Below are 27,043 nucleotides of genomic sequence, written 5' to 3'. Positions count from 1 at the left end.
TTAGTCCAGCGAGAGCAGCGGCTGCATGTTGTCTTCCTCACTCTTGACTTTGTCTGGTCGCTTCAGGACGCCTGGTTCCACCACCGACTGAGACCTGCATGGGAAGCAGAACGTGACACGATCAGCTTTAGTGTGAGCTAGAGGTCCTCATGTCCTCATGTCTTATTTCATTCTTTTGCTGTTGAATAAAGACATGAGTAAATGAATATGTGGAATAAATTAAACCGCGGTCGTCCTTTTCCGTCAAGCCCAAGATTAAAAGCAGCGGACGGTGGGAGACAAAAATACCACAGAGAGATAAAATCTGCACATTAGCTGTCGTTTGTTTACACTAATTATGCAAAGATAACATAATCAGTCTGACAATATTGATCTTCTGTTGATACAGTGATACATACTGTAGGCAAAGTAGATAAGTAGATTAGTAGATTATTATACCGTAATGTCCTGCAAGACAAGCTCTGTATTAGCTTGCTTTTCTGAACCTCATGCTCTACAACCTGTCTGTTACCAGGAAGTGAAATCCCTGCAGCAGGGAGGGGACGGGACAGTACGGCAGTAAATACTAGCGATGTGGGGATCTGACCTCTTCATGGTTTTTGGGGACAGGTTTTTCTCCAGGTCTCTCTCCAGGTCTTGTACTGACAGGGTGTAGGACTCCGGACAGTAGTCGCTCTCCTCGTCGTAGGCGTGGTCCAGCAGCGTTCGCGCCCACGTGCCCATATCGTACGGCGGCATCATCCCGCCGAGCTCTGACGGCAGGATCTCAGGATGGATCAGCTGGTGGAGGCTGTTCAAGTTGTTGCCGTGCATGAAGATCTACATAGAGTAACACAGTTTAGACGGGCTGTATGTTGGAGGCAGGACTTTGGTTTGAAATGTCTTGAATAACAGAATACACGAAGACATCGTACATTTAAAAAGGTTTTTTTGTGCAGACAAGATGAAGTCGGTGTCCTCTGTGGCAACAAGGCTCTTCCTTCAATAATCTTGTCCTCTAATAAATTCTTACAGCAAAACCTGGCACAGTGCCCATTTTTAAGCGCTTCTATTAGCCTGTAGCTCAGTTTATGTACTGCTCTATAAATCTATATGTTGCTAAATGGGTCATGACAATTACGCTCATTTCCAGTGCAGTTAAATCTGCCTCAACACCGATAACGATTCTTAACAGTACAGGAAACATTCATATTGTCCATTTTGCGTTAGAGAGAAAGTTGGATGAACAATTTCTTCTAAAATTTAAAGACCAATACTGAAAAGTTTTCTTGATTCTTTAACAGTTTTGCCTGATTAAACCAGCGTCCACTGTTTTTTGGCCGCTTAGGGGCGGCAGATACAAGCTGTGGACTTAACGATGACATATTATCAGCTTGTAACGTGATGTGAAGTTAGCAAACAGTCATCCACCTGATGAACGCCAATATTTACACTCTTTTATCTCTGTTTTTGGTCTCCACCAACTTCTGAGGGAAATATCTGGACCTTTAGACATGAAATGCTGCAATGTGTTTACCAATTAGTGGCTAATTGTGTCTGTCTGCTGTTTGAAATGACGCCACAGAGTGCGGTGAGCCAAAACATCCAACTTTGGGTCTGTAAATCTAAAAGTAGGAGCTGCATCATACTCTAACTAAACTCTGCTGTTGATATAAATATTCACTCACCCTCTTCCTGGTCTTGTCTTTGAGGAAGGGTCGTATCACGGTATAGAGAGCGTGGATGTACCAGGGCTGGTTCACGAAGTGGATTCCTCCAAATCTGGCAGGAAAACTGTCCTGTTGGTAAAAAAGAAATGAAGCAATACATTTAAATACGGGCAAACGAGGACAATCCCATCCAGTTGATTCATTCGTTTAGAGATAAACGGTAGAATAATGAAATAGGATGGTTTTAAAGAGTTGCTTCATAGTGATCACAACTGCAGGGTGTGTTTTAAGCTCCTTTTCACCATAATAGACACTCGTACAGTATATCAGCAGCAAAATATGCAAATCAGAATGAAAATACAGCCTAAATCCAGACCTGAAAGTGGCTTTTCAATACCGCTGATGATATTTTTGGGTGCACAGTTTACCCCAGGTTTTGGTGCACATTAAATAATCCCTTGCATACATAGTAGAGAAGGTATATTAACGGAGCTCCAAAGGTCTGGTGGTGGGCGAACAGATGTGGAAGATAAGATAATTAGTTAGGGGTAGAATTCATTTAGGGAAGGTTAATTTTCCTATTCAAGTATCGGCCACCGACATATCGCTCATCCCTACTATTTAATAGTCAGTTATTACGGCTCATCAAAGCTACGCTTCACAATCTCTTTATCCCAAATACAGTCCGTCTCAATCAAGAGGACTTTTTTTTTTCAGCCTTCTTTGAGGTCCAGCAAATGAAAAATTACCTCTGTGAGTTTCCCGTCCCTTTTCATTAGATTAGTTTTGTAAATGGACTCTAATCTCATAGTCGATAGGAAATGGTCCGGTCTATTTTGGAGTCACTGCAGCACATCGCCTGAGGGGAATGAGTCCTCGTTGGTGCAGGTTAGTGTGTGGAGTCCCGGCCTGACGCGGTGTTTCCTAGAACGCTGGGCGCAATTATGATAATTACACTCCACTGTGTTAGTGTGTGTGTGTGAGAGTCATCATTCAGCTGTGGTCCAGCAATACGGTGAAGTTATATTCTGACATAACAGAGCTGGCTGATGAAAATTGCTCAGGCAGACGTAAAAACTGTTAGCAGCGTGTGGCAGAGACAGAGGCAGTGAGAGTCTCTGAGGTCAGACCAGGCTTGTAAATTAGGGTTTGACCGACATGAGAAGTCGCTGCCAGTGGTTTTGTTCTGCTAGCAGGAATATCAACTACCAGATGCAGCACTACTAGATGAAGATACTGTCTCTGATTGGACATTTTCATATGAAATTTGATGGGAATATTCAAGGTTTCAGGAAGGTTGTGGCTGCACACAGACTGTTTTTGACCCCCTGAACTTCAGCAACATGACAAATAAATGTCTGTAAGAACATAAATCATTCCTGATCTTTCCTCCAGCTCAGATTTTTCTTTTCTCTTTTACGCCTCATGCACAAGTGACAAAACAAGATGTACTTTACTGTGTACAAAGCAAATTTTTACTTACTTACTATGTTACATAATTGCACGCTATGAATGAAACACTGCTTCACAGCCACACAGTGCATGTGGACGCAGACAAAACAGAGGCTTTCTGTTTCGCAGACACAATGAGTTGTCCTCTCAGCACCACTTGCAGGTCAATGGTTCAGCTTAGAGCACTTAATATCTAATGGCCCATTAGCCATGAAATTTATAGATGTTTCTCAAAAGGTTTGAATGCAATAGATTCTGATGACCCCCTGACCTTTCTTTTCTTGGCAATGGTTTTAGTCCTAATTTATGACTTTGACATAAGCTGCACACAACATAAACAGGAGCAATATTACAGCATTCCTTGGATTTTTATCAGTTTTAGCAGAAAATACAGAGATTTTCATGGAACAAAATCATCTGAAAATGTTTCCTGCTGAGAAGAACACATTGCTCATTGCATTTTACATTAAACACGTTCAAGCTTATGTGTCAAAAAAAAAAAACATATTTGGAGTGAAATATTGGTTCCTTTGGAAAAAGGGTATAAAAAAAAAGGTTGTGTTATGATGAGCAGGGCAGAGACAATGTTAAACCATCCTCTCTCTAAGAAAGCAAAAAGCAAAAAATGGTTTGTGCCTAAATCTTATTTCACTCAGATCTTTTGTATTATTGTGTTTTTGTGATGATACTGAATATCTGTGCAAAATATTGAGGTTTCGAAACAATAAAGAGGCTTATTTTTAAACCGCGGTCAGACAGACCCTCCCCCCCTTCAGCTGTCAGATCCCTCTGACTGTGAACCTCTGGCCTGCCCTCTGCTCTGACGGACATTTTCACTTTGATGAAGGGACCTGCTGCATTATACATGAAACACTGAAAATGGAAAATGAGCTGCAGGGCCTCTGCTGCACTGGAGAGGCTGGAGGAAGAGGAGGAGGAGGAGGAGGAGGAGGAGGAGAAACCGGAGCTAAAGGTTTGATCTGCTCTCACCCAAGTGATGTCTGAAGGAGAATAATACAAGCTAAAGGAGATGCCAGAGGGAGTGAAAGATGTTCAGGAGCTGGAGGGACAGAGGGAAGAGGGAAGCACATAACTTTGTTGATGATTTTGTTGTTGCCTCACAGGATGGATGAAAAACAACAGCTACCCCATAATAAGAGGATACTCGAATGTAAATGAACAGGGACAGCAGCAAACCTCACTCATTTTCATTATCGGCTTCCATTGCAGATATTAATGTTAGTATTTACATTCCCCTCAGATCAAAGGTGCAGATAAATCCTCCTGCCATGTTTGCCATGATATTATTCAGATTTTAGTCTGACTTCTCTTCCCTGATACACCACCAAACCTGCAGTTACTAAAATGCCCCTTTAAAAGTCTGTAAGTGACACAAAACAAAACCAAAAATCAGGATATGAATCAGTGAAACACTGATTATTTTCATGATTGATTCCTCCGCTCTTGATGGTTGCGCCAACTTTCTTGTCTGGATGTTTAGTTTAAAATGATATGAAACACGAAAAAGTAGCAAACTTTTACAATTGAGAAACATGAACCAGGAAATGTGACATTTTTGCTTGAATAAAAAAAAAAAAAAAATCATCAAATCCCTAAATAGTTGCAGATTTATTTTCTATTAATCGATGAATGGTTTCAGCTAGTTTTTCTGATTTTCCATCAGACTGTCACCTCACAGAAAACAACAAAATGAGAACACTAACAGAGCTCAAGGAAGCATTTACAGAAAAATATACTGGTTCTGTGACTTTTTGCAAGCAGATTTAAACTGTAAATTGGAGCAGAAACTGTTGCTTCTGGCTGCAGAGTCTTTATTTTAGAGTCTTGATGCGTGAGTCTCATTAAATCAGTGTTTCTTGCTTTTAGACAGCTCTTGGGTTGTTTGGAAGTGTGCCACTTTGGTTATTTCTTGGATGAAATATTCTGTTACTGCTTAAGAAATGTTTAGTCACAATTTAGAGATTGCATTCCTATTTGACTCTGATTAGAAGCATGTTTTATGTTTTATGTTTGGTGCTGTTTGTCTGTAACTGACAGTTTTGCTGTTTCCCTGCTGTAGGGACATAAATCAGACATTATTTATTATGTGAACAAGAAATGGTTGCACGAAAACACAAAAATGAACAAAAGTTAAAGGTTAAAACAGACCGGATACGTTGATTTCTGACACGGACATATAAATTGGCATTAAACCTAAAAGAGAGAAGAAGGTTTTTACTTCTGATGGGGCTGAAAACAACTATGAGCTCAGAGATTTAGAAAATATATAACCTGTCACTTCCAGAAACCAGCCACTCAGACCCAAAACTACTTCAGCATATTGTTTGATTCTTGTCTGCTGCAGGAAAAATGTCGACGCTGAACAAATGACCGAGCGCTGTGTTTTATTTTTGGACTCTCGCGGCAGGTCACCGCTGTAACCGCAGTTACAGCAAAAGGTTGAAGAGAATTAAAGGCGACAGAAGACGGAGAAAAAAGTCTGTTAACACGAAGAGGACAACACGTGGAACCGAGAAGTGGTTTCTTAAAATAAAAAAACACAATCATTTTATATACAGATAGTAATTTGTGTGTCTCAAAATCCCCCATAAACCCTCTGCTGCTTCATCTCTCACCTCCTCCTCCTCCTGGGAGCCTGTGGCTTCACCGAAGAGGATAAACACATTAGAGATGATTTTTCTCTTCAAAGCTCGGCAGGCTGGAGAAAAACTGCACCCACCTCCTGCTTTGTGACATGAAGCAATCCAGCAGATTTTTCTGTAAATCTGACCTGGAGCCACAACACGTAGAATGCAGCAAAGAAGCTGCCAATCTTGTTGGTGATGGTATTTTCGCTTCAACAGTAATTATACTAATGACTCTTTAATTAATATTGTTATTGTTTTAGAAGAATTGGACTATATATAGAGGTGCAGGGAGGAAATGCTCATCCTTTTGTCCTGAACAAACCAGAACATTTTTACCAAAGGTTTCACTTCCCCTAACGTGTTTCTCAGAAGAGAAAATGATCATTAAGTGCTAAAAATTGTTCAGCCAAACTCTGACGGCAGAGCAAACAAGGTAAAACTTCACTTCAGGATGTTTTTTAATGCCGAAAATAAACAAGTTCCCGCAACATATTCATGTTTTCCTACAGGCTGTGACAAAAGCAGCACAAGGGTTTGGATTCAGAGCTCATGTTTGGAGTATTTAAGCACATGCTGATAGTTTAAGCAATGTGGGTCAGTGTGTGAACCAAACATAATGATTCACATCATTTAGAACTGTATTTAGCAGTTTATCACTTATATATAATGATACTCTGCTACACCTAAACCTACAGCCACAGTAAGCTTGCAAGATATTTATTTAACTTTTTCTTTGTTTCACTCTTGTGTTTATAGTTGCAGACTTACAGCCGAGATGGTGGCTAAGACAGGAGAAGACTTTAGTGGATCATAACGTATCAGGTACAGAATTAATCAGCAGATTCTCTGCTTCAAAACGAGGACTAACTTTTCCATGGATGTCCAAAACCCAAATGTGGCCTATAGCATCCTACGTAAGGCTTGTTTTCGGCCTTGCTGAATGAATTTTGATCTTACATGTCAAGCTGAAGCAGCTGTTTATGACCTGTAACCCCCGACTGGCCGGTTCAGAGGAGCGAGGAGTCAGCAGTCAATGACGGAATAAAACTGGTTTTCATTCAGCACACAGGCAGAATTCATACAGACACCTAGTTTTGCCCCCGACATGACAAACTCACACAACCGTAGCTCAATCATAGTTCTTCATTCTAATCTAAATTCAGTCCATCAACAGTTACACTGATATTCACCATCTTGCCCTGTCTGATGTGTGAAAGCTTTCCAGTGGTAACCATGACAACCTCTCCACCACCACCTTCTGTCCCATGTACCGTGAACGCAGCGTCAGTGTCATATGTTGCTAGAGCGCTGCTGTTGTGAAACCTCACAGATCCTGAGGGGACACAAACAGACAGGCTGCCACCAACACTGTGGGTTAAACACTTGCAAGTCTGTTCAAAGGCACACGGATACTCAGCGGTAACGTCATGTGTCGTGTCCGCAGCCCCTCCGTGGCTGAAAAGCAAAGAACGGATGAAGTCAGCAGTCGAAGATTTACTGAAATGTCTGTGCACTGGGATTAAAAGCTGCACTCTGACTACTTGAGTCCCCCCTAAAGGATACTCTGTGTGTCCTTGTACAGAGAACCACCACCTCCACACACACACTACAAGCTTTGCTCCGGGCATTTTTCACATTTTGATTCCAATAGGAACTCCTGGTCTGAATCAGGATCAGCTGGAGTGCAGAGAACAAAATAAAATGTCTTTTACAAATCAAAACAACTTGACTTTACTGGAATAGTTTGACATTTTGGGAAATACAGTCGTACGGTTTAAATAAATAAAAAAAATGGTGCTGAAGGTAGGACTGAGCCAGGCCAGCTGATCGCTCCTGATTCCACTGTTTATGCTAAGCTAAGCTAACCTGCTGCAGACTGTAGCGACATATTTTCCACACAGACATTTCTGTCTTTTGAGATTTATTTATTATTTCAGGTTTGCACATGAAAGCACTGCAGTTTGTTTTAAATGTACTTGTGAAAGTACAAATTGTGGTGATTTAAAAACAAAAAAAGAGCTCATCTGAAGTGTTTTCAACTCTAAAAATGTCCTGCTCAGTATGTATCTTTATAACAATTGTTCTAAAACCAAATGTAAGGGTTTCTTCACACTGACCAATGCATCATTTCGGGGTTTTGTAAGTCTCAGATGTTGGTATCTGAAATGTTAGACGGAGGATTTTAGCCACATTGAGAGAAAAAATTTACCAGATATTTCAAGGAGAAAATTGTAAGATTACAAAAGTCATAATTTTGAGAAAATGATTATAATACTACAAGAATAAAGTCAGAATTTTAAGAGAAAAAAAAAAGTCTTAATATTATGAGAATTAAGTTGTAACTTGATATGTTATTCTGGAGGGTAAATACCAGAAGAGCAGCCTGCTTTTCGTTAAAATAAGAGATGTGGAGCGTCTCGTAAAGCTATACTTTAATATACAATTAACAAATAACATAAAACTACATTTTTTGGCACAACAGCACCTGCTATTTTGTCATCTCTTACCGGTTTTGTTGCTCCCTGATTGCCTGATATACTTAGCTAAAAATAGTATTTTAGTAACATCATAATTTTTCAAATTTTTTGACATTTTTGAAATATTAAGAGTTCATTTCCCATTAAATCATTACCATATTATCATCACATTAATAGATACTAGAACCGGCCTTTAAAAATCAAGTATCAGTCTGGCTCCACAAACCCTTGGATAATAATTGAATCTGGCAATGCACTTGAGCTCAGATTTCAGTCATAATCTTGTTAGAGTGAGGCGAGTCAGCATCTGATGTATATGCCAAAAAAACTCCAAACCACCTCTGAGTTACACATAACTTGATGTTGCCAAAGAAACAACCACGGCAATGATTCATATCATAAACAATTAACGGAGAAAAAAAACCATTTGGCTGTGAGCACAGTTTCTTGCCACATGCAGAAGCTTGAATCCAGAAACGTTGTTCATCAGAGATGCTGGTTTTGGGGACGTGTGGGATGAGTGTTTGTTATGGCTGAACCTGCTGACGGTGTAGCAACAGGCCGTGCAGAGCTTCCGGCTGCTCATTTATTATTTAGTTTATCAAATGGGAGCTGTGGCAGCAGTGCCAGGCAGGACTGGACCAGATGATGGGAACCAGATCCACATTGCCCCTCAGTACGGCGTTAACAACCAACCAAGTCGGAAATAAAGAGCAGGGTGACGACAATACATGCTCAACTCAAAGTATCCGCATGAAATTATTTCACAAATTGAATTTCTATATTCTAATTATCTGCATTAATCTATTAATTGTGTTTTTTTTGGAATTGCAGTTCCTTTGCACTCTGTTTTGGTCTCCACCAGTTGGTGCTATGAGACTACAGTAGATATTAGCGATTTAGTGCCTACCCTCTGGTGTTGGGTAGGAAACGCACACAGTTAAACTATTTTAGTTTATTTGCTGCAAACAGCTGGCTGCCGATGAAAAGGTGCCATAAAAACAAAACATTGCACTAAAAGACGATAAAAGAGGTTATAAAAACAGTGTTTTAATCATGAATCTGTGTCCAAATGTCTTCGTGTAACAATAAAAAAGAAGATATATTCTCCTCAATTCTTCAAATTCTGCAAATAGCATCTCCCTTGAATCTGAATGTTGTAATTTCAGTCTTCTGGTTTTGTTAGATTATACTTATTGTGCTTAAAAAGCTAAAAAGAAACATCACAAACAGACATTTTTGGTGACTCTTCTGTAAATCTTTTCTTCCCTGATGTGTGATCTCAAACACTCAAAAAAAAAATACACACAAAATGCTGTAACATCCAACATTTTAGTGTGAGTCTGTCAGCAAACAGCTGATGTTACAACATCTGACGTGCATCATCTACCACTCTATACGTGTCCGGGTTGTGGTCATACATCTTCTCTCTCCATCATGTTTTTTTCAGCCTTTCTGCAGCACATCAGGTTGATGAGCTCTCCCTACTCTGTTTTGCTCCTGTCACTTCCCATCTGCACAAGGATGAGTAAACGTGTCCTCCAGTATTAAGGGGGAAAAGTGAGTTCTGGAACAAACAAACAAACCAAAAAAAAAAAGAAAAAGAAAGAGGACATTTGAGTGCTTTTCTTTGCAGGATGTAAAGTGTAGCCTGGAGTGACGACATTGTTCAGCTGCTGGCTTGTTCTTTACAAAAGCCACCTTTACGAGAAGACGTCTGACGGGAGCTAATGCTGAGCAGCTTCAAAAAAAAAAAAAAAAAAAACGGGGTAAATCCAGAGTGAATCTTTCAGTGTGTGACACAAAACAGGAAGCAGAGCTGCTTCGCTCGTCTCTGTGGGCTGAAATGGTCACGCTTCACTGCCGGTCACAAAATGTCGAGGACAACCCAGCTTCTCAGATAAATGAAGCCTTTTAGGTCACTTTTACAAAGAATCAAAGCAGCATAAGTTCAACCTTGGACTTCTTCCATCTCTTATTTCTCTGTAGCTTTTTATCCAATCTGTTTACTCAACAGTCGTCTTCCTCCCGCCGTTACTCCTCATCCACTTAATACATTTTCATCTCCGTCTGCACTCCCAAACCTTTTAACCAATCAGACCTATTCCCTTCTCCCCTGTAGCCATCATTTATCCCATTAGTTTATGTCTGAGGTTAGATACTGTTCAATATCTTTTCCAATTCTGATGTGTCTTAGCTACTTTAGGAACTTTGGCTTCGCCGTGCAACGTTAAAAACGCCACACGACACACGACACAACAGACATAAATACAGTTTGCTGCACACATTATTGACTGAACTGAATTCTTGTTCAGTATGAAGGCTTAGAGATCGACAGTCCATCATTGTTTAAACAGGTAAATGCTGCCAGGTGTTCATCATCAGGACAAACCAGCGCACACAGAGCAGAATACAAAGAAAAGGGGTATCAGCACATCATTAATGTTTTAGCAACCATCAAAATAAACTGTATTATCACTAAATTCAATAGAAGTGTTATTTCGGGCCGTGCCTCACTGCAGTTCTCTTCCCGTCTATATTAGAAAACAGCAGGTTTGCCACATAAAAAGAAACCGTGAAACATTTATACAGCAGCTGAGGTATCAAAAGTAATTTTACAGTTTCCTTCCTGCTAGAGCTTCACACTGAGAGGAAAGGTCGCACCAATTACACCGGAGTCTCTGCAGATTATTAAAATACTGCTAACTCAACTCTGGAGCTCTGAAAGGGAAGTTTGTACTTTTATATATAATTTCTTTTTTTTTTAAATTTTTTTAATTCAGCTGCCTGCGGAGCGTTTCATTCTGCCTGCACAAGCTGGTGAACTTGTTCATATGGCCACACTAAGCACAAGCATTTATCTAATATGGTGCAGGATTGATACGATGGCTGACGGAGGAGCTCCACTGAGGACATTTCTCATAAACTACCCAGCTGGCTGCCACTGAACGCTCCGTTTTGTCTGTCACATCAATATTAAACAAAACTGAACGCTATATTTTCTCTAAAAGAAGAACAACAACTTCATTTAAAGCTTTTGCTGATAAGAAAGACGTGTTTGCTGCACGTCTGACTGGCTTTGCTGGCGTCACACATGGTTTCCAGAGGTATCTTGGTGTGCAAAGGTTGATAACGGCCACTAGAAATTGAAAACTGAAAGAGGTTCCGGACTAATTCGCATTTGTGAATTGGTCTGACGATGCCAGGCGATGTTAAGTTACCACAAAGGTTAAGTTTTTGGTTTGTTTGTTTGTTTGTTTGTCTGCTTGCAGGATATCTATTTCTATAAAAAGGAAGGAGTGATAGGCTTTTATTACAGGATTTCTCAATATTTCCAGGTTGCGGCTCCTTGTCTCAGCCTTTGTGTTCATCCTGCGTGTGTGTTTGTTTGCCGCAGTTGACCTGGGCGTCCAGATTGTGGGCTGAGGCTCAGCAGATCTTGTCTTCCTGCCAAACACACAGAGGGGAGGAGAGATATGGAGGGAGAGATATGGAGGGAGAGATATGCACTCAGAGGTCTGACTTGGCCGAATCTGCCTGTTTCATCACTGCGTCGTGATTTCTGAAGCGTCTGAGTGGGACAAATTATACACTGAGTCTCTGAATATTGACATTAGACCCTTGCTGACCTACAGTAAGTGGTAATACTTTATGTTAAGGATACATGAATTCATGCATCAGTAATGTTGAAGGATTTATAGCACCTCATGCATGACTTAATAAAGAACGCCCAGCAAAGGTGACACCTTAAGGTGGCAGGAAAAGCACAGGTGGAATTCACAGTATTAATAATGGCAGCATTCGACTTCTGGGAGGTCCTGGCGTTGGGTCTGCTGTCGCAGTGTGAGGGGTTACTGGGACACTCAATGGACCTGAGCCATCGTTAATGTTATTAATTCCATGAAAAAGGCCAATTAGGTTTAACGCTGGGCCAGTTTTTTTAGCTCTGTTCAATGTCAGGCCAACATTTCACAGCAGAGATGGAAAAACAGGCTCAAAATGTAGGTTTACAGTATATTTTGTTTGTTTATTTCTTTTAATTCGTTCAAGAATAAATATTAAAATTGTACACAGGCAGATATCACAAACTGACAGCGACATATTTCTGGTAAAGTCTAGGCAAGCAGGTTACATAAAGACTGTAGTCATACGTGGTTAAAAGAAACTGTTGATTTGAGTTCCTCCTGAGAGATTTTGCTGCACCACAACAACATCATACGTCCATATTTGCTTCTGAGAGTCATTGTTTGCACAACCACATGAAGGCTTTTTAAGTGTTTGAACTGAAGACCGACGCCGTTTTTTTTTTTTTCTGGGGAGCAAACAAACAAAAATTTTGAAATAAGCAGATCTTGAATATTGGCAGAGAATATCAGCTGTTGGCAGCAGCTTCCTTTTAAACCAGACTCAAAACCTCATATCAGTCAAACCTTGTGCAATCTAATTTATTGAAGTGGCAGAGACAGCTGCTGTATTCTTCCAGCTGCAGTTAAAAGATAAAAGGCGGTTTGAATCAAGACTGCAGTGTTTGTAAAGACAAACCAGCCAACAGCTTGTTTATTCACAGCAAACCAGACCAGCTCCGTTTCCTGTTTACAGGCAGGTGAACCGGAGAATCTGATGGAAGAAGGAAGAAGTGGACTTAATGCAATAATATTTAATGCAAAAGATGTATTTCATCTGTTCCAAGTCTTGGTTATATCTAGAAAGCACTTCTTCCGTCATTTAAATACAGTTTCTGTTGACTATTTTGCTCAATGTAAAGCATGTAATGAATTTGATTTGTCTTAATTATATTGCTTCAGATAAAAAAAAGCCATATTAATGCGAGCTTATAAACCTTTTATCATTTATTACACATGATGAAGATGAGAAGGAGGAGGATTCGGTACACGTCAGACAGTTTCCTTTCAGTAATAAGCTGATCATTTCCAGGTGATTACCTCTAAAGAATTACGTATTTTTACACAAAAGCTGCTGCCTGAGATGATACAGTAGGTCACAATCTGTTTCATGTGTTTCCCGTAGACGTCGTTGGCACAATTTTCTCAGGAGTCCCAGCTATTCTGGAGGGTCTGTGTGTTACATAACAATGCTAATGCAGTGTAAATCCACAGAGAGTTCACTGACTGGAACTGTGCTGCTGTGTATGTTAATGTGGTCTGAATATCTGCAGATATTCAGGCTCTAGAAGAGAACAAATCCTCTCCTGGTGAAACAAAAAATACATGAATGCAAGTAATTCAAAAAAAAATTATATAACCGTTTTATATTTTGTCAAAAACCATGAAGGACAAATCTGCACAAATGATGTTGACAGTGAAATATAATGAGGTGATTTCACCACAGCTACAACTAGTGGGTTATTTTCATTATCGATGAATCTGCTAATTATTATTTTTGATGAAACAGTTAAACATTTAGACTATGAAACGGCAGAAAACTGGAAAATAACTAAGGAGACATCTTGTTTGTTTTGTCTGCCCGACACTAAAAGATATTACATTTAAAATGCAGAGAAAAGCAGCAGCTTTTTAGAGGCTACAACAGCTGTAAAAAATCATTTAAATAACTAATATATATAAAAAATGATGCAGATTCATTTTGTCTTGGTTGAATAATCAAATAGTCGATTAAACAAGTGTTTGTTGAAGTAAGAAACTTATTAAACATGCATTAAATTAAATTAAATGACATAGAACCAGCTGAAGGAAGGTCGAAGGTTTAATATAGAACAAGACTAAAACTAAGCATGTGTTTGATGTTAGCGAAATGCTAACATGCTAATTTGTGGCAGGTATAATGTTTACTAAGGGTTATAATCTTTAGCACAGGATGGGAATGAGTGGCACGGATCTAGTTGATGCTGAGATGTCTCGCTAATACGTTACGCTAAAACGTGATGATAAAATCCGATAGTTGTCAACATGTAATTAATTCAATTAACTTAATTAATGGTGGATGCTAGAAAAACTAAAAGATTAAGATGCACTGAAGAACTGAACAGTATTTTGTATAGGGTGAATTTTTAGCATTGTCCAGGCCACAACACTATTAATTATACCTCCCACACATTTACAATGTTTGTGGTGCACTCACAGACCGATGGAGCAGCCGCCTGTGAGCGTCTTTGAGGACGAAGAAGAAGAAGAAGAAGAAGAAGAAGATGGAGAAATGTGTTTCGAACACACACAAACTGGCAGACGCACAACAAAAGGGAGCCCATCTGGAGGAGAGGGCAGAGCAGATAGCACGGCAGGCCGACATGTTGCTGTGGCAACGTGGCGAGGGTGGGATGTAGCAGGCGGGAGAGTCGGGGAGGGTGGAGGAAGAGAGAAGAGGAGGGGAGGGAGGATGGAGCACATTTTATCATCCTGCACCTGGGTGCTAATAATGAAGATGATGCTTCTTTAAGGTTCAACAAGAGAGAGAGGTGGAAAATTAACAGCAGGAAAATGATTTTGGATGATTTCTGAAACTATTTCTTTTAATTTTGGATAATAATCTGCCTCTATAGAATTATTTATTGCTTTAATGAGTACTTGTTGTAAATCCTGTGAGTCTGTGGCCTCACTGGGTTCATTTTTAAACTAAAAGGTCCATTTCCAACATTGTTTCTGGTGAACAATGATGGAGGGACTGAATTGAGAGACAGAGAGAGGGGGGAGAGGATAAGGGGGAAGGGGAGGATGAAGATGTTGTTAAAGAAAGAGGGGGGAGGGTAAAGAAAACAAAAGTGAGAGGGGTGGGGAGGCCAGAGGGGACACAGGGGAGGAGGACCAGCCAATATGCAGTGATCTGAACCATCACAGCTTTAAAAAGGAAGATGAATGTGGCTCATATTCTGTTTCTATATCCCTCGAATCAAAGCCTCCAGTTCATTTTTTACTTTCTTGTTTAACACTTGGATGGCAAAGAAGAATTGGAGGTCTAAGAAGCGGTCAGCTGAGAGGGCGTGACATGAATACGACAGGAAAAGTGTTGATTTAACCCTGAAAATGCTGAAAGTGATGAACTTTTCTGTTGTCGGATCACCACCCGAGAACTGAAAATCTACTCCAATGAAAGTCCAACTACTCCCATAAAAAAAGGAAAAGTGAAAATTACAATTTGAGAAAACCTCCTCAAGTTAAAGTGCCTGTTTAATAAAATATGCAAAGTACAAGTTCCATTTCGATTCGATTCTTTTTTTAGGTGCAAAATAATGAGAAAATAGCACTTGTTTTAATGATGCAGGTAGGTTACAACAGGTAGACCGGAGCTAATCGTGGCCACTGTCGACACTGACGAAGTGATTCCACAAGATGCGTCCCAGAGGCGCTTCTCTGCTCCACTATAGCTTTGTTTATATGTGCCAAGTCTATTTCTGATGGGGGCCGTGTATGGCCACGTCAAGCTCGAAACTACAACACAACCATGGTGGAGCTGCACAGGAAGGAAGTCAGACACAGGAACGGCATAGAGCATCCGGTCAGTTTTCAAAATAAAACATCCTGTGCAGACTCTCGATAGCATATCACACCATTACATCAATATCATTTCATAATCGCTGGCATCAGGCCGGACGATATCTATTCAGATGGTTTTTAACACCACGGACGACAAGAGGTCCATCTTGGAAGTGGAAAAACAGATAGATAAACACAAAACAGATCAAAAAGAAAACCATGGAGCGCCATAACCTGCTTATCCACGGTAGGATCACAAGAATCAAGGAAGATCAAATCAACAACAACGCTCTGGCGCCAAACCTGCATTTAGAGTCGACGAACAGAGGTATAAAGGTATAAATATATATATAAAGGAACATTAGAAGTACTCGTTCTGTAACAAACGTACTTTTTTACTCACGTTTGTTACTTGTAAGTCATCACCATCCACCCCTGTCTCCACCTGAACCTTATCTACTGATCCTGTGTCAGAATATCACCACCCAGACAGACAGATGTAAGAATGTTCCTCCAGCTCTCATCACTATTAAGACATTTAAAAAAAACAAACAAACAGAAATACCGCAGCTCAAGACGCACGCGACACACGTGAAGCTGTGGCGTTGAGTCTCCTGGCTGTCAGCAGCTTTACAGTCAGTGACCTGTCAGAGATGGTGGACGGCTCACTCGTTAGTGAGTGGCAGGTCGTTGATCTGAAGTCAAACGCCGTCAGGCTGTGACAGATCACCTTAATGAGGTGATTCACATCTCTGACCTCAAGAGACAAGACGCGTGCTCAACACAGGAGAGGCTGCTCAAGTCCACCTCCTGCATGTTCAGACAGGTGGTTCATATTTTACAGTGAGTCTCTCCCACTATTTGATTACAGTCTCTTGCCTTACAACATGCTTTATGTTGTCCAAAGTTTAAGTTTGGGAAAATATACTTGTGGTGTGAAATAAATAGGACCATAAACTTTGTTTGTTCTCTTCTCTGCTGCAATAATCCACAACTCCATTTGTTTTTTGAACTCCTGAACTGCTGATGTTTTGGGAGCCACCTTTTTTTTTTTGTCATAGAAAAGCTGCAATATTAAAAATGGCTCCAAATTCTTTGCCAGATAAAATTGATACAGTATTTTCTTATAGATTACTTTTGAATCACGTTTGAAAAACTTGTTTTGAAAAGAACATCACAAAAGAAGGTTTTGTAGACTCGAAACTTTAATCCTTCTGTAACATTATAATCCTGGGGGATTATGACTGGATGGGTTTGAATCCAGTCCTGCACACTGTCTCACCTCCTTAAAGTAATCTCTTTTATGAAAGCATAAAGAAACGTAAGTGGAAAAACAGGGCAAACGGAGCATGTACTGTGCTGTATATACTGTAGATGTGTAAAGAGGCATAAGCACACAAACCCCAGATGATCCCGTCCGTCTCTGGCACAAACGATCAGGCGGCACATCAAGAACAAAACTGCAGAGAAGGTCAATTTAAGGACACAATTGTGAATTTATCTGTCACTGACCATTAGATTTTCACTCTGTCTCACTGTGTCAAGGCACAAACAGCAGTGCAGCAGTCAGTTGGTTTGTCCAGGACACTGTATCCTGACAGCTGCTGCACATATGTACCAAAAAAACTGCAAAATCATGACATCCAGAGGATTATTCCTGAAGCTGACACTATACCGATTTGACCTGATTTCAGCCCCAAATTGGTCGCCCTGTTTAATTTTAGAATTGGGTGACATTTTTTCCATTTTTTTTGTTCGGCTGTTTGCAGTCTGAGCAGATACACAGTCCTATAAGATGCGTTACAAAATGCAGTCAGCTCCTTATAATAGTACTGCAGTCGCATTTTACATGTTGCGGCTACAGGTTTTGCATCTGCGGCTCATGGTTCCCAAAGGATGAATCCTAAAATGTGTGACGTTTGCTGATGCTCTGTGCTTTCCTCCATCTCCACCATGCAAAGCCAAAATCTATATTAATCAGTTACTGAGATTTATTCAAGCTGATGGCCATGAAACATGCCAAGAACCGTCACTGTCCCCAGAGGATGAACCCTTTCCTGCAGCACCGCAAGCACACTTAACCCTTTCATGCATGGAGCTCACTACAGTGTGCAGCTGTTCAAGAGCTGTTTTCTTGTATATGCATGAGTTTTGATGGCATAGCTGCACATCAGCCACTAAAGTGAAGCTACTGCATCATCTCATCCACTCAGAGTGAAGCCAAGATGGTTGACAGACAGCCAGAAACACCAAGTTTCTGTTCAAACCTTCTAGAAAATGAAACCCCTGCAGGTAAGAAAAATATGGTGACATCAAGTAACATCTAAGGAGTCATGCAACTTCTAAAATTTGGGAGGAAATTATGATTAATCACATGTCCACTGAAGTGTACATCATGCATCAGTAGCTAGATTTCAACTACTGGACATGTAAATATGTCTTTATAAAATATGGGTTGAGAAAAACTTAGTAAAGGATCATAATTCATGCATGAAAGGGTTAATCTCAATGGCATATTACCATGAACTTTGCAGAGCACGTTCATGTTGATAAACGCTCCATAACTAGTGCAATATTTTGGCATGAGTACTATTGATGCTCCAAAAAACAGAACAGTCAGTATGTGGTTTACTCTGTGTAAGAGTGGGGCATCAGATGAGACACATAAACCACAACGTCCCCAGTTAAAATCCATCAGAGACCTTTCTTGTATGTTATTTGTCATCCCTCTCTCTCCTCGTTTCCTGCCTCCTTCTTGATAATATACTTAAAGGCAAAGATGCCCCAAAAAATAATCTTAAAGAAAGCAGAAAACAAAGCAAAACTAAAAACTGCTGCAGATTGAGGGGTGTAATAACCAGCGAACCCTCTGGGGGCTGTCAGCAGGGATCCAGACCAACACTCTTGCCTCCGCTGTGATCTGTACAGCATACTGTGCTACAAATTTGGATCCCAAGGCATGTGGCCTACATGCTATTTGTATTTGCTCGTAACTAACGTTGTCAGAGTTGCCATGACAAAAAGCAGGCTAAATCACAATTGTGGCAGTTTGAGCAGCATTAACATGGAGGAGGAGACAAAGGAAAAGCAGGCAGATGACTCAGTACACGCTGAAAACTGAAGGATGAAGAGAACAAACGAAAAAGAGTTTGACTTCTTACAATGCAAAAAGGGTAATTTAGTGTCATATTGGCTTATTTTAGGACATTTATGGCTGATTTTCCCATATTGAAGATAGATAACGCAGTCAGGCATTATTTGAATTATTATTCACTATTTGAATTGTTTGAATTTGATTATCAAACTTCAATTTCAGGGTAACCAGCCTTGATTTGTCACAGCTACATTCAATCTCTCTTCCAGCTGATAAGAGTGAAAGGTAGATTGGTTGTCACACTAAAATCCCAAATATATAGCAAGAGACAGATGGCTTGGTGTATTTTAAGAAATAGACCAATCAAGTTACAATTGACGTCAATATAGTCTATTATATTAAAAATGTACCTGAACTTCATTCCATGGTCCAATTCAAACTAAATATGATGAGTTCTGAGATTGATATTAGTAAGTTTCTTCACATAATGAAATGTTTTGCAAGTTTGTGGGGATTTTTCTGTGCAGTATAATGGCTATTGCTATTTGTCACACTCTTGTCACTTCATATACTCATCAGATAATCCAGCTCTGAGCGCCAAGAAAAATCTGCAGCAGCAGATACAAAGCTGCTGATGGACACAGAAGTTAAATGAGGGATGTGTTCAGTGTAAATCAGCCGTCAAACCTTCATGCTGAGGAAAACTCTGCCCTGCAGGTGTGACTGAGCTGCTCTGAAACACCTGCTCAGACTGAAGTGACTCACGGTGGCTGTTCAGAGATATTTAGATCCCAGTGTGTGTTTGTGTGTGGGACTGACTCAGGTCCAGCTCTACTACTCTCACATGCAGCATACAGTATAAATGTTGAATGTGTTTGCAGTTATGTTTATTCATCCCGTGTGTTAGTTTATTCAAATGCGCTATATTTGGCACTCTGAAGCGCACCAGCATCTGAGACCAAAACAAATGCTGGCCACACTTCCCTCCGCAGAGAAAGCTGCCCCTGAACACACAACGAGATCAACTGTGGACTAAAGTTATGTGAACAAACGAGGTAACAACACTTGGCAAGCAAGAGGATGCACATCTTGGCTATTAATTCATTAACTGGAAGGTTGATTTTTACAGTACAGAGTAATTTTAGTAACATTAGTAATGTCAGCTTGGTAAGGAGCTATTTCTGTGATCTGCCGAGTGACCTAAATCCACGCAGCATAACTATTAGCTTGCTAGCTATCCTGCTAACGCTTCTAATGGGAGGGACTCAAGTGCACTAACATGCACGCACAGCCAAACCATCCACCAAAACAAAAAAAAAAACAGCCGAGCTCAGATTACAACACACAGTCAGTGTGACTTCATTCTCTGCTCAGCATTACTCCACTGTGTCTTTGCATGGCAAGCAGTAGTTTGCTGCTGTATTAATGTTCAAAATCTCACATATAGGGATGATTAAAATAAACATTGTTACTCTGGGAGAAGTAGTGCAACAAACGTAATGTATATTTGCAGCCATTCATTTCATCCCTGGCAATAATGTCACATATTTTACGTGCTATTGTTAAAAAATGGCTCTACTCGTATATTTCTCCTCTTGCAAACAAATCCCATGACAAGATTAAAACCAACAATGTGTTTCTGTGTCGTCTCTGAGTACATTATGTCATCCCTGAGCCCACTGGATCCTACCAAAGACGTACATCTTTAAAAACAAGTTATCCAAAAAGGATAAATAATGTCCTAAAACAGCAGCTTTTACCAAACGTTTCTCAAACAGGAGGAACTAGTTGGGGACTATTTTCAGCGGTGGAATAAAACACATTCGGTGCTCTGGTGAGTTTGAACTATGTGGGATTGAGTCATAATAAACTACCTTGTTTGTGCTCATGAAAATGAAGGCTGGGACCCAAAGGTGCAACAGTGTGGTTCACTGATGTTTTTAATAGTTTTAGGACGACAGTGGAGCTCTATGGCACAGAGGTCGTTTCACGTATTTGGTTGACAACAAAGAAAATGAACATCACCATCAATTTAGTTTTCCCATGTTTGAATTCACTTGCCACGTCCTTGATGATCTACGTAATGTGTTTTGTGCATTTTATTTGTCAAATTAAATCAAATACAATCCGGCTATTACGCTTCCTTCTTATTTTTTCGGCACCAAATGACGAGCAGCTATGTGTGTCAGCAGTGGCTCCGTTGGGAATGACTCAGGCCTCAGCTAATAGTTCCCATCAATAATTCAGGGTCTAATCTGTGTCTGGAGAGCCGTCAGAAATGTGTTATATATGGACTCGTCACAGTGATGCACTAGCTTGCGTCTACAGTTGTTCGCTGTGTGTGTCTGAAAAAGGAAAAAGATTTTCCCCCTTGCCAACATACCACCTCAACTCTGAGCTGACGCTGCGGAAAACTAATGTTTACACAAAGTAGAGGAGGTGGAGAAAAAAAAGTATCAAAGCATTCTGCTTATGTAGGGAAATAGTCCTTTAAATCTTGCTGGGGCTTTAGACGAAGATAAATTAGTTGAATAAAGTGTATTAAACACTCTGATTTACATTTGTTTCTGTTCCTGGATTATTGAACTCCTACAACTCTATAGGACACAGTTTTGTGAATCTTTATCTAAAAAAAATTAACAGACAAACAAAAAGAGAACGAGAATTAACAGGGAGGATAACTGCGATCGAAAATAGATTTGGATTTTTTAAATTGTCTGCCTTTTACCGTATTATAAGTGATACCTGAGTTTCCGTGCTTTTTTCCCCCCCTACACTTTATTTTGAAAAATATAAACATGTTTCTTAACAAAAGCTATTTGATTTAGAGAAGAAGTTCTCAGATGTTAAATGTTGCCTGATAACAAGCAGCAGCACGAGAACATTTATATGAAGGAATTAGTTTAAAATTGGCAACGTTTGATTTAAATCAGGGACTGTGAGATAAAATATCTGACCAGGGCCGTAACCAGGATTAGAAATATACAGAGATTATGAGTCCTGTATGCAGTTTTTATAGTTTTGGTCTGAATACCAACCACTAATCCTATGCTTGTTTTACATACAGTATGGTTACTTGATTTTATGAATGATTTAAATTTTTATGTAAATGTTACAAATCAATTTGTAATTTGTGCAAATAAAGAAAGGTTTTTTCTTTTCTTTAAATATACTATATGTGGCGTCTATGATGGTTTTATTTCAACAACAACAACAAAATTAATTTTCTGTCGTCCTTCTGTTCAAACACAAGATGAAAAATGTTGCAGCCAAATTTTAAAAATGTGAGTCTGTTTAGTCGCTGATATCACGCTGCAGGACTATTTCTACATCTGATTTCCATTAGAAAGTTAAATTAGCTCTTGGTACTTGTGGATAATGCAATTTGAAATCCATCTTTCCTGTTAAACCATCTTCATAACCATAAGCAGGCCTGAGACAGCTCCAGTTCATAATTCAGCATTTTTTCTGACCAGATTATTCTGAAGCTGTAACATTTCTGCTTGTTTAAAAGAGACATTTGAAATTCAAAGTTACAGATAAAATACTCACACACACAAAAAAAATTGCTTCTGAAATATAATCACTTTCTTTCAACCGCAGGGATGAGATTTTGTCAGCTTTAAAACAAAAATACAGGATGGAAATTTAGTGTAAAATTCAGGGAAAGTGACTTTGACAGTTTTGGCATCCATCACGAGCACATCAGATAATCTTTTAGACCACGCTGCGTCTTACTCAACGCTTCCCTCTAGAAACACTTCCCCTTAGATTTCACTTTGACTAATGGAGCCCAGCACAAATTGGCAGATGATTCACAAGGATGTTGAGAAAGCAATAACAACCCCCCCCAACCACACACACACACACACACACACACGCACACACAGAAACAGCAAAGACATTTCCTCTCAGGTTTGGCTGGTTACCAGAGGACAGCTGTACACTCTGCCTGTGAGCCTTGTCTCCTGTAACTCATTTCAATAACGACATTAAAGGTGTCCTGATGACTGGGAGCACTGATGTGTGTTCAAGCCATAAAAAAATCCCAGTGAGCGCCGCCACGTTCGTCTCATGAGGGAAAACTGGAATCTCTCATTTGACAAAGTGAGAACTGAAGGAAGCCAAACTGACAACCACTGAATTTCTTTTTGTATTTTGGCATCGTCTACCTGCCAAACCAGCCTGGAGAAAACCACCCAGCAGTGTGTAATCAGACTGGAAATGTCATTATTCCCTTCCACTGCTCTTTAAACAAGCTCACGGCTTTAACGCGGCGCTTGACTCGTTCGTAACTGGAGCATTTTGAGGGAAGCGTGAGTGCCAGAAAATGAAAAATAGTACTTAAGAGTCAAGTAAGGCCCCAGATTTCACTTTTCCCTCTGACAGAGAATATAAAATAGCTTTGTTGAGGGACAAGACAGCAGGTGCTGAGATAATACTGTGAATATGTACTGAAGTGTAGAGCTGCAACAAATATCATTTAATTTATCTATTGTATTTTCAATTAACTGACAAAGTCAATTAGATAAAATGTCAGAGCGCCTTCAGATTGCTTGTTTTGGTTGAATCGACAACCCAAAGAAAAACAGATATGATGGAACCAGAGAGTGTTTTACATTCTCATTTGTGAAAACTATTTGATTACCAATAATGTTATAATGGAAGAATTAACTAATCAGTTACTGTAACTGACTGATCACTTCTGCTGTAGTGCAAATGTAGACATAAAATCAGCAAATGAGAAAAATAATAATACATATTGTAGATATTTTTCTGCTTTAATGGTATTAAACTAAAATATCATAGTGATAAAATGTACGTTCATATATCTGCATCACACGCCAGCTGATAAGTAAGATATGGTTGAGGTTTGGTTATGTTTAGGCAGCTAAAACTACATGACAATGCTTGGGAAAGAGCAGAGTCGTGGCACCCAGCCACAGAAACAGCGTCTTACCTGCAGCCCCTCGATGGCCAGCCGCAGCATGCTGGGAGTCAGTTTGGACGCCTGCTTGAAGGTGAAGTTACTCCAGTCGATGATGAGGATGAAGCCGTTGACCTGCAGCTCCGGATCTTCTATCATAGATTCCAGCGACAGCAGGATCGCCCTCAGTATGTCCACAAATGTGTATCTGAGAAAAATACAATATGGTTCTTACTTGCTGGAAGAGAATATTACGGCACTTACACCAAAAAAAGTCCAAATTTGAAATTTGAAGCAACACGGTCAAATAGTTAGTCCACTAGAGAGTGCTGACAAGTTGAGTTTTTCAGCATGTATTTTGGTCACAAAGATAAAAAAAACTATATGTATCTGTTTCTTTATGTTATGTGGGTATATTAAGAAAAAGCCACTATACGGCTGTAAGAATATTTTGATATTCAACTCACTGTTTCAGTCCTTTTTCATGTAAAAATGTCAAACTACTATTCACTACAGCTTCTCAAATGGACCCTCAAGAGGATTTGCTGTCATATGTAATTAGAAATTTAATATATTTAGATTTTTTGGTTTTACAAGAGCCCTAACTTGGCCTGGACAAGCTATGATGAGCATCTCACCACATCTGAAGTTTAATCAATTATAGAAAGAATCATTAGACAAGGAGCATGAATTGTTCTCATATCAGCTAAAAACAGCATCTCGGCGTAAAAACAGAGAGACTCATTGTAATTTGTTCTAATGTTAATTTTATCAGGAGGTTTGTGGAGTCACTTGTTGGCGAGTCACTGGATGATGGTGGGAAAGCTGAGACGTATCAGCTGGATGCTTTAATTGCTCTCAGCTGCGACCATGTGGCGGCCGGTGCTGCTCGTCACGCTGTTTGCTGCCTCAGTGGGTTCAGATCCAGCTGATACCGCGGATACTTCACTGTCCTGTTCAACCGTCGGGCTTTTTCCTGTTGGCTGTCTTCCTCATTGTCTTGTATCCGTCTTCGTTTTCCTCTGACCTCAAACCTTTTGCGTCCCTCTTGGGATAATACTTTTTCTTTTTAATTAGCTTAACTGGGTGATGTTGGTGTAGTGATTTTACTTAAAGGATCTGGATGCTTCCTCCACCACTGATGTTAGCCCACATTTTCTTAAACAATCAGGATAGATAAACAGTAAAAACATTATAACATTTCAATAATATTAATCTCAATATTTAATAATCGAATGTTTCTGGATTTAATCATGAACATCTCTATGAACTGACTAATCAAACACTAATCAGGCTTCATTCTTTATTGAAGACAAAGTTATAACCTGCTGTTATTTCTACCAGAGTTCATCTTGGATCTCCAGTTACTTCTTTTTTTTTTAATTTTTCCTCATGCATTCATGTAAAAGCAGGATTTTACTGTTGGCTTCGGTTGAGGTGGAGCTCATTTTAACCTTTGTTTTAAAAATCAGACTGATTATTTATCTGTTGATTGTTTGGTTTGTAAAACTTGTGAAAATAATGAGAAATGCCTGTTTTGTCCAACCAACAACCGAAAGATCAAAACAGCAAATCGCCACATTTGTGAAGCTGGACAAGTTTATGCGTGAAAAATGACTCAGAGGACCATCAGGCTGCCAAATGATTTCCTATAAATCAATTAATCCGTTCATTGTTTCAGCTGCACTTGTGCATTTTCATGTATTTTGTGTGCAAGAGTCATAATTTGTAAAGTAACTAAAGCTGTCTGATGACGGTGGCGGAGTAAAACGTGGAATATATAATATATAGAAGTAAAAGTTGAAAGAAAAGAGAGTAAAAAAACACTCAAATAAAGTACAATTACCTCAAATTTGTACTTAGATGCAGTGCTGACTGTCAGTTTAGTAAATACTTCGTCATTTCAAGAAAAGATTTTAAATGACAAACATATTTACTCTCAACTAAAAAAGTTACGAAGATGATGAACTTCAGTAACTGACATTTATTCCTCTTTACTTTGTCATTTATAGGCTGCTGTCATCAAACAGCTGTGATTATTGGGCTCAACATGATAGATTTTTCTTGTGAAATTCAATTGAAAGCACTAACTGTTGCCCGAGGGGCCTTGAGGTGATTTACAGGGTGGGAAAGACAACAAATCAGGAGTCACTGACATTATGCAACATGTGGTCGTCCAGTGCTTCATTCCTAGGGGTTATAAAGTAAAGAGGATGAGGAACACTAGTTTAAACTACTAAATCAATATGAATTAGTAAGAACAAAGGATAATTTTACACTAATAATTACACATGTGGCCAAAAGTATGTGGACACGCTGTCAGCTGTTCACACACTTCTGGTCTGAGGCTGTTTTTCATTGTTTGAGTTTGAATATACAGAAATCTTACAGCTTCACCACACAGGGATATTTAAGCCCCTGACCTCTAACCCCATCCAACACCTTTGTGATGACCTGTGAGCCACTAACACCCATGGCTGCTAAGTTTGGGCGTCCACATACTTTGGCCATGTAGTGTTTCCCCCCCACAGGAGATTAGAAGAAGAATATAAGTGGATTTCTTGTGGTTTTGTGATAAACAGCGATGTTGTGGTGCTGAATGGACAGCTCCAGAAACCAGACTCCACTTCATTATCCTGGATTTTAAATCACTGCCTCTTTTCTGCTCTTTATGTGTGTGTCCCGTTTCCATTTGTGTGTCTGATCAGATAAGCTGAGCACAGACTCCACAGCCCCGACCCTCTGCCCCTTTATTACCTGCTCTGGTCCCAGTTGGCTGCGAACAGGACCAGTATCTTCCTGCCGTATCTGTCCAGGTTGGAGAGCACGCCGGGGAAGCCATCCTTCAGGGCCTGCTTGATGCCCGGGTCCGTGGCTTTCAGGTTCTTGAACATGTCCAGGTTCTGCTGTCGGTACTCAAAATACTGTGCCAGCAGCCGAAACGCCTCGAAGTGGTTGAATTTCCTCGCCCGGAGGAATCTGAGGATAAACGCGTCGTCTGTCCTGAGGAAACCAATGTCCGGCCGGGTGATGATCATGTCCCGGACCTCCTGGATGTCCTGGTGTAAAGTCTCCGGGTTCTCTTTCAGCTCCACCTTGGCCTTCTCCAGGGTCTCTGGAGAGAGTCCAGCCTGTAAGTGAGTCATCTTTTGCAACAGCTGTCCCTCCACGGGGGACCACACCACACCTGCTTCCAGTGAGACAACAGAAGAAACGTTACCTCCAGCAACAGGGTGAAGTGAATTAAATGATTTCCTCTATGGTTTCCTGATCAGAAGCTGACTTCAGATGGAGGCCTGCTGCTCTGTAGACGTAATCCACCCTGAACTGGCACAGACGCTGCTGCTG

The 27,043-nt window shown here is 40.1% G+C and overlaps 1 protein-coding gene across 1 annotated transcript; it reads right to left on the bottom strand.

Moving 5' to 3' along the window:
* Window positions 1–26,841, bottom strand: clvs2 (clavesin 2). Its single transcript, XM_070849799.1, has 5 exons — window positions 26,453–26,841; window positions 23,729–23,903; window positions 1,668–1,778; window positions 587–819; window positions 1–94 (listed from the first exon to the last, which is right to left on the bottom strand). The coding sequence occupies exons 1-5, from the start codon at window positions 26,839–26,841 to the stop codon at window positions 1–3; spliced, it is 1,002 nt and encodes a 333-aa protein (XP_070705900.1).
* Window positions 26,842–27,043: the final 202 nt, after the last annotated feature.

Source organism: Pempheris klunzingeri, chromosome 18 (assembly GCF_042242105.1).
Source record: "Pempheris klunzingeri isolate RE-2024b chromosome 18, fPemKlu1.hap1, whole genome shotgun sequence".
NCBI lineage: Eukaryota > Metazoa > Chordata > Actinopteri > Acropomatiformes > Pempheridae > Pempheris > Pempheris klunzingeri.
This window is presented reverse-complemented; position numbering and strand designations above follow the sequence as displayed.

Bases quoted from the DNA above. Each gene is read 5' to 3' on its own strand.
- clvs2 (XM_070849799.1), bottom strand. From the start codon at position 26,841: ATGACTCACTTACAGGCTGGACTCTCTCCAGAGACCCTGGAGAAGGCC. The intron at 23,904-26,452 runs GTAATAAAGGGG...TATTTTTCTCAG, and splicing joins GCCAACTGGGACCAGAGCAG to ATACACATTTGTGGACATAC. The intron at 820-1,667 runs GTGAGTGAATAT...TACTCTATGTAG, and splicing joins AAGACAAGACCAGGAAGAGG to ATCTTCATGCACGGCAACAA.